General features: G+C 40.6%; 1 protein-coding gene across 1 annotated transcript; it reads left to right on the forward strand.

Moving 5' to 3' along the window:
• Positions 1–3,088: 3,088 nt before the first annotated feature.
• On the forward strand, positions 3,089–12,248 carry LOC101863756 (the record flags this gene model as incomplete). Its single annotated transcript, XM_005102297.3, is given in 3 exon segments — positions 3,089–3,749; positions 10,481–11,027; positions 11,993–12,248. Coding segments are annotated over 3 exon segments (1,318 nt in total), but the record flags the coding sequence as incomplete, so codon positions are not given.
• Between the last annotated feature and the right edge of the window lie 681 nt (positions 12,249–12,929).

Consider the following 12,929-nt stretch of genomic DNA (forward strand, 5'->3'; position numbering starts at 1 on the left):
AGAGAGAGAGAGAGAGAGAGAGAGAGACAGAGACAGAGACAGGGACAGGGACAGGGACAGGGACAGAGAGAGAGTAACATCACTCAAATAAATAACTAGGCAACTCAGCAACATTTTGTAACACAATCATCAAATCAGTTGAGCGAAGCGTGGACAATCAACATGCCAGTGAAGTGTGTGCGTGGAAGGGGGGAGGGTGGGGGGGTGGAACAAAAGAAATAACCCCAACAGCAACAACAAAAACAGAAACGAAAAACAAATAGATCTATACAAACAGGTTTCTGGGGGCTCCAATAATAATCATCATTGGGTTGTTTTTTTTTGTCTAGAGTTGACAGTGGCGGTTATATAGTTTTCCATTCTCCTCCGCCTATCGAGGCCCTCATAAAGGATTAATTTGTTGAACCATATTTCAGTATGTTTTTTTCCCTTTGATAATAATATCATTTTGGGGGGATTTTTTTTGGGTCCAACACTCCTGTCCATATAAAAGAGTGTCTGGTCAAATGTACATTGTCAATACTCTGAGTGTTAAAGCCATTTCCTGCTCTCTAGCAATGTTCTGTCGTCTGCTTTCGTCTCCTCTTTCTGCCCCCACTCCCTCATCTCCTTTGCCCCCTCTCCTCTGGGCTCCTGATTCTTTCTACAGCCTTTCTATTGCTACTCCTTGGCTTCTTCTTACTGCTGTCTTTCAGCCACACCCCTGATCTTCTGGTAGGAAAGATCTACACCTAGCCTTCCAGGACAAGGGCGAAAAATCTCGAGGGCCCGTGTGCAAGTTGCGAGATCCCTTGGTGGTCTAAAATCGATAAGAGTAGGCTTCGGCCGCCACCCGGGCAAAATTGAAAATTTCCTACCAACTGAAAAAGTTTAATGTGTCCCGCGTTCTCATATGACCTTGTGCAGTTACGAGCGCCGTAAAACACTTACCAAAAATAAAAAAAAATAAAAAAGCCAATGTAATGTTCCTAAACATGATCGGGTTCAGCTTTTTGTATATTATTTGACTGTGGCTTTTTGTGTTTGGACTTCTGATGTACATTTTCCATCTAATGTAATTTCACAACCCAAGTATTTCAGATAGTTAACTTTTGATTTCAAACGGGGCAGCTTATCTGTCGAAGGAGAGTTGAGCAGCTCTCTCCTTCCCGCGCCTCTAGCCTGTAGAGGCTCCTTGGAAAAGTCAAGTGCCCTTTGGTCGCCTGAGCCTGTGGGATACGAGAGGCCATGAGGAGGGGGTGGGTGGGGTGGTGGATAAGGTTAGCATGTAGACATAGCTTATTTTTGTGACTGGGTTCTGACTTCAACAAGCAAAGGGTTTGGGAGGGGGTGGGGGAGGGGGAATAGAGAGGGACAATATACTATCAGAAACAAAGACCAGGGGAGGGGCGGGGGGAGAGGGAATGAAGATCTGATGCCTTCAGATACAAAGGTCATGACAGGTTCCCAGTCCGGGCACTACTAAGAAAGAAAGAAATTGCAACATACTATTGTGCTATAAATGCAAAGAAAGTAACGGAGGCTCTGATAACGCAGCTGAAAGCAGCCAGGTGCTTTCATGAAGTGTTAAGAATGGGTTAAAGGATTGTAAGAACGCAGATATGCAATATTTAGGTAATAATTTCTGTGTGTCATATTGACGCTGTTGAGGTATGGATTTTTCTAATTTTTACGAGTAAATAATAATAGGGCATACACGTTAGCAGGCGTTCATTTTGCACAATGTCGGATAATTAAACATCACCATGCACAGTTGTATCCTAAAGAAAAATGGCAGGCGTATATAATAGCTTTTTAATAGTTCGGCCTAATATAGGCCTAGATCTATGTCAAAAACTGAACGGTTAAAAAAAAGAAACTAGGCCTACATACTACATGTATTAGGCTACTGTAGCATACTTACTTTCCCAACAATTACTCTGAATCTAAACCTTATCATTTATGGAAACTTGCATGTGGTCCTTTATTTTCACGAACATAAAATTATAAAATAATCAACCAATACATAAATAACTATACAATGTATATAAAAGCTCAGGTCAATTTGTGCACAGTCAAGCTGGATATGTACAAGAGCTTGCTACCCTTAAATTGTTCGCAGCTAAAAATAAACATGTCTATTGTATTTTCAAGTAACTGCGTACATTATCCCTCGGCCAAAACATTTTCAGTTATCCGAGACATGGTGGAAAAAAATGGAAAATGAAAAATCAGCTTTTAAGAAATATTGAATGAATCACCTTAAATGTTGAGAAATATTGAACGAAATAGTTTACAAATCCTTTAAAAGAAATAACGCTGTTCAAACTATTCGTATGGGAGTTAATGGATTCTAATTTCGCTATCCAATGAACCTGGGATGGAAAAAATACTTCACCCTATAAAAGAAAGAAGAATCGCTAGAAAGGCCGGCCGATTAAGAGAGATTTGAATGTCTGTAAAATCATTAATAAATCGCTTTAGCTCAAATTTAAACTAGCAAAAATATCGATCATCTATCACTGTGCCGCGACAGTGACGATATTATAGAGGGAAAGGACTGGTAAAGGAGGTATTTCATCATCATCATCATCATCATCATCATCATCATCATCATCATCATCATCCTCATCATCATCATCATCATCATCATCTTCATCGCGACTAAAACAACAATTACAGCGACTTCAAAAACAGTTAACAACGTAAACAATGTCAATAACACATCTTTAGCGCATAACTTCGAAATTTTATCCGAAAGTAGCGACAACACCACGCGACTGTGTTCGTCAAGTCACAAATAGAAACATCGTTGCCTCAGTTCTTGCCGAGTGTTAATTGTGTACCAAGGACCTTTCTTACTACTAATAACCTCCTTGCTGTGTACGCATTGACTGATGGAGTCTCGTCAAACAGCTGAACCGAAGATTTCACTGGAAGACACGCGTATCGCTTTTTTGTTTTTTTTTCAATTTAAAAACGTTGATTATGTTTAAAAGATTTCCCCTTATCTATTCTTATCATTATTCTTTTGTCAGCAGGTCTCATTGGCTGAAAATAGCCAAATACGACTTCCACGAAGAAGTTATTGTTAGGCCAGAATTTCCAAGTCACATGACAGTCTCCACAACACAGACCTCAAGATGGCGACTAGGGCCTATGAGTCATGATGATATCGATGGGCAAGCATCCGTTCGTTGAAGTCAAGGGAGAGCCCTAGGGATTCAAAACACGACACAGAACACCTTTTCTATCATGAGCATGACTTCTCCTCAAAAGAGCCGGGGTTCAAGGATGGCGCAGCGATGGTGTTTACTTATGTTCTTTTTAGTCTTTCTTTCAAACTCGTCCGCTCTTCATTTGAAAGGATCTTGGAACAGCAAGGACGTTTTCAAATTTTTGACTAAGTTCGGCTTTCAGAAAACAGACCCAAAGGACCAGGAAAACACACAAGGATTTATTTATGGGAATATAACCTTATCTGTTGTTTCTAGTGAAATTCAGGACGCGTTGCTAGTTGTTGTTGACAGTGAATATTTCTTGGAGTTTTATGGGAATCGGACCCTCCCCCCAGCCCTTGCTTGTCCAGCAATGCTTGAGAAGATTGACACAATTGCGTTTGATTCGATTTGCAAGCCAAAGGGTTTAGAAGACTTTCTCAGGAAAATTCCTTGTCCACAAGATAAACTTTGTGTAGATGAAGACAACCCTATTAATGTTGTGCCCAGTTACCAGTTCACTTACAAAGTTAGAGATGTACAGAGGCCAAGGTAAGGCAGTTTAATTTAGAATTATTAGAATCTCTAGTCTAGATATTGTAAGTTGTTAGTGACGTTTAAGGCCTAGATATCTAGAATCTAGATCTAGAGATTTAGAAATCTAGATTCATATAGATTTAGATCTAGAGTCTAGAGATTCTAGATCTAGATCTAGTCTAGATCTGTGACATGTCAATATGATGTTACTTTGTTAGATTCTCCGAAATCAAACTGTTCTCTGTTAGTCTTCTGTGACTGTGTAGTGGTTTTTGACCATACATGGGGACACCAAATGGCATGGCAACCAGACCTTGATAAATTTTACGAATTTCTCCTGTCTCATGTTCAGAACAAGCTAGATCTAGATTCTAGATCTAGATCTAGAATCTAGATCTAGATCTAGAATCTAGATCTAGATTCTAGACTCTAGATCTAGAATCTACTTTTCTCAGACTTTTCTTAAAAATGTTTACTTTTCATTTTTTTCTGTCTTACACTGACTTCACAAGTTTGTCGCAAACTTATTAAATAAAAATAGTTTTTGAGATATTTGATATATTTTTGTAAATTCTACAGGTCAGTGGGCCTCATATTTTGCGTGTTTTGTCAAAGTCAAAGGTAGCATCAGTTGCCACCAAGTGACGCGGTGGCAATTGACAAAAATTGACTTTTAGTCAATTGCCACCGAGTGAAGCAGTGTCAAGTCTCAAAACAACACTATCTTTAGCAATACATAATGTGTGTCTAATGGGTCAATTTGTCCTCAACTAATTTCATTGGACGAGCATCTAGTCTAGAGCTACGGTACCAACTTGGCGTGTTTTCAATTAGACATAGGCCTAGATCTAGGCTAGCCTTAGCCTACACTTTGGTGTAGAACCAACACAGGCAGTTGTAGAAGTAGAAGGTCACAAACGCACACAAACTCAAGCAGAAATTCACGTTATATCGGGGAACATAAATCGGCGGACTGGGTCAGGAAAAGACACACACACACACACATTGTACACACATACACACACACACAAACACACACACACAGGTCACAGAGGGTCAGAGAGGCGAACGCACAACACCGAGCACTCGAGCACAATAAGCTAGATCTACCCACCCACCAACGCAAAAGAGTTCCAATTTACTCGGTGGCAAATGACACTACCTTTGTCAAATTCTTAGGATTTCAGGGGGGGGGGGGGGGGGGATTTTCGAAAACATTTGATTTACAAGTTTTGGGATTCCATGACCCTCCCCCTCCTCCCCCTTGGAACTCTCCTTCACCCCTCCCCTTGTGCCTTGTGTTTTCTGCAGCCAATGTCAGCGAAGCCCCCCTCAAACAGACGAATAAATGCATTTTTGCATGTTAGTGTTACTGTGAAAGTTTCAAGTTAATTTTACCCAGCGAAGTGGCTAGACTGCCAGTCTAGCCGTACTTAGATCTTGGTTTGGCTCTATCGACTCTTGGAGCCTGTTAAGTACACAGGTCTCATTAGATCTAGATCTAGTAATTATTCAGGTTCAAGTACATGCAAGTCAGTAAGGCACCTTTTGGTTTTGTCTGAAATACAAATACTTTAGGCTTTGCAAACTAAAAATTTCGTTTACAATTCAGCCATCAATATTAAGTACGGCTAGCCTGGCTGTCTACCCGTACTTATTTTAGGCCCTAATAACATTAGAAAACAGGAGGTTTAAAATACATGCACTATCATTAAGGCACCTGGTTTCGTCTCAAATACAAACTTTAGGTACTGCACACAAAAAATTTATATTTACAATTCAGTAGGCCTATTTTTTAAAAAATGATCAGTCTAGCCATCATATTTAGAATTAGTACGGCTAGACTGCCAGTCTAGCCGTAATTAAGTACGGCTAGCCTCTTCCTTTACCCAGACCTTTCCAATCCTCTCTGTTCTCTGATCTCAATACTTCATGATGATGAGTTATAATCTCCTAATTTTGTGGTAGTCCATATTGACAAGGGAGTGTATACATACAGACCTGGTAACCAGGAACAAAGTCCTTGGAAGTATACATACCTGGTAGGGGACATCTTTTGTGATTTCGGAAAGTTTCAGCACCCTCTTGGTTCAGGGTAGACTTAGGTTCTTCTAAATCTGAGGCCTAGATCTATCTAAATCTGGACAGACAGTCATAAATCATCTAGTTTCGAGGCCTAGATGTAAATGAAGATTGGGGATGTCTTTTCGATAAACAATCGATTTTCCTCCGTTGGAGGAATCAATGAGACAATTTGAAGAAAAGAAACAATGTCATAATTTCAATCGAGCAGTCACCCTCTCTATTTTCTGTCTATCTCTTCTCATTTTCTGCCTGCCCCCTCTTTCTCTCTCTGTCTCTCTCCTCTGTGTATCGCTCGCCTTCTCTTTCTCTTTGTTTAACTCTGTCTTTCTTTCTTCCTCCACCTACTTTCCCACTTTATCTTTCTCTCATTCCCGCCTGTCAACTTGGGCATACATGTGTGATATTAGCTGCTCTAGCACTTCCCCCTGTTCTCTACCTCCTCTCTCTCTCCTCAAAAATGCATGCACACACACACACGCACGCACACACACACACACACACACACACACACACACACACACACACACACACACGCACACACACACACACACACACACACACACACACACACACACACACACACACACACTCTCTCTCTCTCTCTCTCTCTACTGGGTCTGGGCGCTGAAACTTTCCGAAATCACGAAAGATTTCCCCTACCGGGTCTGTATACTTCGTGACTTTGTTGTTCCCAGTTGCCGGGTCTGTATACCCTTCATCATTAAAACAATCCTGGGTTGTTGAGATTGTTCTTCTTTCTCGTTTTCAACTTGCCACTCCTCCCTCCCTGTAATTATACTGCTCCCTGTAGGCTGTAGGATTGTCTTGAGAAACCCTAGTTGTGATTCTTGTGGGATGTGCTCATTCCTCTTTGTTCTGCAGTTTTGCCCGTGTTGTGGTCAGCACTGGGTTGCAAGTGTGCATTTGTTTTTTTAGCCTGTAAGTATCCTGCTGTGCATTGAGGGTTGAAACCTGTATATTTTTGGCTGCCAAATACACCATACATGCGTGCACAGTAAAACCTCGGTACAGTAGTGTACGGTCCTCCTTAAAGCAACCCTCTTGGAAAGCAAGCCTTGGTCACTGTTCTAAGGTGGGGCTACTGCTAACTGAATTTTCAAGGGGATGGGTAATCTGTGCCCCCCCCTCCCACACACACACACACACACTCCGACAAAGACACTCCGCTCACACAAGCACAATTTTTAAGCCCTAATCGCTTGATGTGGTGATGTTGTTATGTCAGAAAAAAAGAACGTAGGCAGCAAAAGTAAGCTGTTGCTGTAGCAAGACAGTAGGGTGGTAATGTTACGCACACAATAATGGCCTTGACTTTTCACCTGGGCCGGGGGAGGCTTAGAAGTAAGGTGGCTCTTTCCTACATTGCCATGTGTAAAGTGGGCTCCTGTACTCAGCTTTTTGCCTTTTTGGTCCAAGCTGGTGTTTTGCGGAAAAACAAGAGAGGAAGGATGCATGCACTCACTAACATGATGGGCCAGTCTCGGCACACACGTCACACTGTTTTTGAATTGTAAATGTGTTTGTCAGATAATTTATAGCAAGGAAGGTTGCTGTTAAAGGGGGTTATAATGATTTATTTTTATAGAGAAATTTCTTACCTAAGCTTTGGTACCCCCTGGGGCAGTGCCACTGACTGACTGAAGTGTCTTTAGGCTATTCCCAAAGGGGAGACATATCTCTTTCAAGCATAGTAGAATTGTAAATGGGCTGATTCATGTCACGCTCATAACTGTGCCTGATCTACAACAGGGAACTGCTGCTTTTCTTTCCTGATCCTTACTATTGTCATTTTCCTCTACTTCTTTTGTATGTTTGTCACTCCCTCGTGACTTGCTATTTTGGGGTGCCTTGATAGTCGAAGCAGGCCTTGTGCTGTTGAAGCTAGAGAGGTGAGCAGTCTAAGTCTGATTCCCTGTAAAGACTTCTCTGTTGACACCCACCCCTTGGCACTCATATGACCTTATGCAGTTGGGAGCACCGTAAAACCCTCTACTATAAAAAAAATATTTAAAAAGCTTTGGTTGCTAGTAGGCAGAGGTTGCTCTTTCCTTGTTCTATCTAGCCTTTTTTACTACTAGGTTGCTGTGAAAGTAAGTGGACACCACTGTATTTAGCATTCTGCTCGAAATGTACCTGTGCTGTAACATTCACTTACTGAAGTTCTGTCTGAGTTCCATTGAGTATTTTTACTCTTCAAAAATTATGTGTATACAGTGTGTAAAAGGTGGTGGTCTGCCAACTTTTTGCTTATAAAGTTAATTTTTAAAGTTTAAAAAAAAAAGTGATCTAAAGTTTGTTTACATTGTACAATTGAGAGAATAAAGGAAAGGGACAAAAGACTGGATTATAATATAATAAAGAAGTTGAATATGTACTCAGGAATGCAACATTAGCTATATACAGTGAGTGAGAGGGTGAGTTTTTCATTAGTCATTTTTGTTGTGGATGTGATCACCCCTTCCCCTCTCTCTTCCTCACACATGAATCAACAACTTCCCCCCCCATCCCCCCTCTGTGTGCTTTCAAATCCTCTTTCCCCTTCCCATGTCTCCTACCCTGGGCCAACAAGAAACAGATGTTGGCACCTTGGTGTAAAGAGATATTAGCATCACCACCATTATGACCTCCAACCCCACCGTGTTTCATAGATTCCTCATGCGTGTTCTGTCGCTTTGACTTAAAAATAAGTTACGAAAAATATCAAAACAAAACAACTATAAAAGAAAACTTTAAGAAAGTTAAAATTTATATAGTCTACACATTTTGTCTGTCAACTATCCATTTTTGTGTCAACGTAGTGACTTTTCACTGGACAAATTTTTTCTTTCACCTCCTTTTCTGTTCTCTAGTCCTGTTCTGTCATCTCTTCTTTTATTTTCACTTTCTGTCCCCCTTCCCCTTTCCTCTGGGGGTCTTGTCTTCTTTACTCCAAACTCTTTGTACTGTTGCTTCTGGCTCCTTATTGCTGACTTTCAGCCACCTCTCTAATCTAAGGGCTGCTAAAATCAAACACCGAGCCTTCTCGGATAAAGCGAAAAATCTAAGAGGTCCCGAGTGCCAATTGCACATGTTAATGATTCTTTGGTGGTCCTAGAATCGATAAGGGTAGGCTTCAGCCACCACCCAGGCAAAATTCAAATATATTTCCTCAACACTGAAAGTACTTTAACTTTAGTCAACTCACTATAAAACATAGAGGTCCTTCAAAATCGGAATGTGGCTGTATCATATGAGAATGCAAGGCCTCTACTAGGAAAAGCAGTTGGGTTGCATCAGTTGCACTGCAGGTTGAAGAACCAGCTGTCGACTACCCTTGGGATCTTATCTAATACTAATAGTATAGTAAGTAAGAAGAATACGGTAGAGAAAGAAGGAAAAGCGGTAACAATATTATCATAAAAATGTGTTAAATTATTGCTTGGAAAACCTGTTTGGAGAGAAAGAAAAACTCTTCAATTTTATCACTAGCTGCTTGCCAGCATAGTAAAGCGCTTTATCTAAAAGAGTGTCTGCACTGAAGTATGTGCTTGTCACTTTCATGTTCTTCAGAAAAATTTATGGACATCTTGGACTACTTTAGCTCTGGACTGCAATGTAACATGGGCTAATTTCACAACGTAGAGAGCTCTCATTTTTTACCCATGACATTTGTTGGCATTATTTCAATTCTTTTATGTTTGTGAACATTTGCTCAGACTGAGCACCAATTAGAGTAGTGAAAGTTCTCAGTCGTTGTATTGCTAAGATATGACGTGGCCTGATGCAGTTGGTTAAAATGCTAATGAGACTAGGGGTAGAGTGGGTACTCAAAATGCAGGTAGAAATTTGCCTCAAATTCAAATTTCCGTGGTGGACGGTTTGCGGATGCTCTGGTGTGGTTTGCTCCTTCTTTCCTTCTTTCCTATCAAACATCTATCGTCTTTACATCCCCTCCTTTTTTGTGCTTCTCTTTAACACCTCAAATCTTTGGTACTTCGATGGGTGAAAACTGCTTACTTTATTTCCTTTTTCTTTACGAGCCATTCCATACTTTTTCTGTGCAACATTCCCCCATTCAAATTTTTAATCCCTTAATACTAAGCTGTCTATAAATATAAAAGTAAGGACATCGCTAGGCCCACAGCTGCTGTTATCTTTTATTGACTTTGTTCTGAATGGATGATTGGGGGGGGGGGGGGGGGAGCTTTTCTCTGCTATCCTTGTGCCTTGTTCACGGTTGGGATAACTTCATGGATTTTCCATTTGGTAAAGTGTGGCAAAGTAGCTCGCTAGTGAGTCATAAGATTTTGGACAAATGTAATGAAAAAGAAACTTCTTTCCAATGTATTTGACTGTTAATGGGTTGTCAAAGGATATCAGCTTTAAAAAATACTGTAATAAAGTGCTTAACATTTTGATCTGTTTTTTTAAAAGGATTTTATATTTTTACTTTTGTCTCAGAGTGTGTTGTTCCTTTCAAATAGAAACAAATTCATTTCATGCATTTTATGTTATATAGGGCCTATAGATACATTAATCATTATGTGTTAGAAACAGCTCTTGTTCCATTGTTGTTCTCTTTAGTGGCTGGATTTATGTAGAGACAAAATTCCTTCCTGCGTGGTGTTTACTTTCTGACATTTTATTGTTTTCATTTTCAGATTCTGGTACTTAAGTTTTGTTTCATGCTACAGAGATGCATCTCAGAGGAAATGCCAATGGCTTCCAAGCAATGACCCTGGTGTTGTCATTGACTACGATATTTGGCTCGTCAATGGGAACCCTTCTGAAAAGGGTTTGAATCCCTTTGAGCACCAATTTTCTTTCGAATTTCACGACGTTTTTGAGATCCACGTCGCAGCATTCTCCTTGTACATCATCATTCTCTTGTTATGGCTGTACGTGTTCAGGCAGCAACGCCACATCATTACAAAGATCTTCACGTTATGCATCTGCGGGGAGATTCTGAGCGTGACGTTGAACTTAATCCACGTCAGTATCTTCGCCTTCAACGGCGTGGGCGCGGTCTGGCTGGGCCAGCTGGGTACCCTTCTTGAACTTGCCACCCACTGCTTGTTTATGCTGGTGCTGCTGCTCCTGGCTAAGGGCCTGGGGATCACCACCGACCAGTTCAAGTGGAAGTCTGTGATATTCTCTCTGTGGGCGGCTTACACAGTGCTCAATGTCTTCTTGTACATTTGGAACTTGGTATGTATTATGTGAGAGGTGTAACTTTCATGAAATTGAAGATGAATTTCACTTTTCTTTTTATTGTCCAAATTTTGCCCATCAAAGAAAATTGTTAATTCCTTCCAGCCTGACTCGGCCCAGTGACAAAATTATGCAAAGTTTGACTCATGATAAGAGATATATATGTGTGCACAACCTGTTGACATACTTTTTCATAATTATGGAAAATTTATACTACAAATGAGTGTTTTATAACATGTGATGTGGGCCAATGGCCTTAAACAATGACTAAACTTGCTTGCTAATCGGATATTACATGGATAGGTACGCACATATTGTTTGTGTCTGTGTTTGCTTAAAGGGTTGATTGGGGAAGGGGTTGGGTCTTTAAAAAAATTTAGAACAATATCGAGAATAGAAGGAACTAATTTATGTGGATAGCGATCCAAAATAGATATAGACAATACATATAATTACCTTAACAGGTGTTCAAACTATCTGATTTTTTGTGTGGCCCCGTAGTTATAATGACGTGCACTACTTCAATGCTTTTCATTTGGTTTGCACAATGTGTAATTAACTCATTTTAATTTGTAGAAACTGTTGGTTTATGTGGCTATGGACTGTAAAGGGGAAAAGGGGGGGGGGACCTGTATTCGGTGTCCTTTCTGAACTTTTTGGTTAGGATTTTAAGATGTCAAGGAAATAGAATTATTTAATTTCTTTTGTTGAAAATGCCTCTTTCGTGACCTTACTGTGTTGAGGGAGGCTTTAGATTAGATTAAACCCAGGCTGAGAAAAGTAAAGATTTACTACAAGACCTTGCTTTCTTACTACTCACAGCTTGTTTACGTTGTTATCGATCCCGCATTCAACTTGTTTGAAGGAGTGTAATTCTGATCTTGGGCAAATTTTAAAGAAAATCTATACATGGATGTATGTATATATATTATAATTATTTTTGTGTATTTCTGTGTCTCTAGGTGGAGATTGATAACATCATCTCCAACACAGATGAGTGGCAGTCATGGCCGGGTTACGCCACGCTAGCATTCAGGATCGTGGTCATGTTCTGGTTCTTGTACGAGCTGCGCCAGACGTACGGGTACAGAAATATTGATGAGATGTCGTTTGTCATTCATTTCGGGGCATTTTACCTCGTCTGGTTCTGCTACCTACCTATCCTGGCCTTGATCACAACTCAAGTTTCTCCACTCTGGAGATATAAAACTATAATCAGTAAGTACATTCTTTATTGTGTGTTGACTTCTTTTTTGGAAGTGTTTTCTAAGACATGGGTCCTGATCCACGGAGACCCCCAGTCTAGGGTGACCATGAAAACATTTTGCTTTGCGCATGCGTGACCTCACAAATCATTTCCTTCTGCTTCCAAGTGTTGTCATTTTGTTTCCCCCAAAATGACGGGGATGGTCGCATCGGTGGCAATCGAGATATAAAAGTAAAAGACAAGATGCAATCTAGATCTAGGCCTAGTACGGGCTGTATGGTGAAACACACACGCACACGAAAAATGTAATTCAACTTCGTAATCGGGCGTTAAATAGCGTTCACTGCGTGAAATTTGCACATTTGGGGTCGCTGATCACGAAAATCTTATTATTTTTTAAATTTCGACAATACTTAGGACATTTTTGGAATGCATTTTTAACTCCGCTTTGGGCAACAACATAGAAGCCGCCTTATGTGCCGGGTCAGTCCTGTCCTAGTGCAGTATTTGTTTTGACATGCAAGAAATCCGTGGTAGGACAGGACAGTCCTGTCCTAGTGCAGTATTTGTTTTGACATGCAAGAAATCCGCGGTGGGACAGGACAGTCCTGTCCTAGTGCAGTATTTGTTTTGACATGCAAGAAATCCGCGGTAGGACAGGACAGTCCTGTCCTAGTGCAGTATTTGTTTTG

The sequence above is a fragment of the Aplysia californica genome, unplaced genomic scaffold, assembly GCF_000002075.1.
Source record: "Aplysia californica isolate F4 #8 unplaced genomic scaffold, AplCal3.0 scaffold00319, whole genome shotgun sequence".
In the NCBI taxonomy this organism is placed as follows: Eukaryota; Metazoa; Mollusca; class Gastropoda; order Aplysiida; family Aplysiidae; genus Aplysia; species Aplysia californica.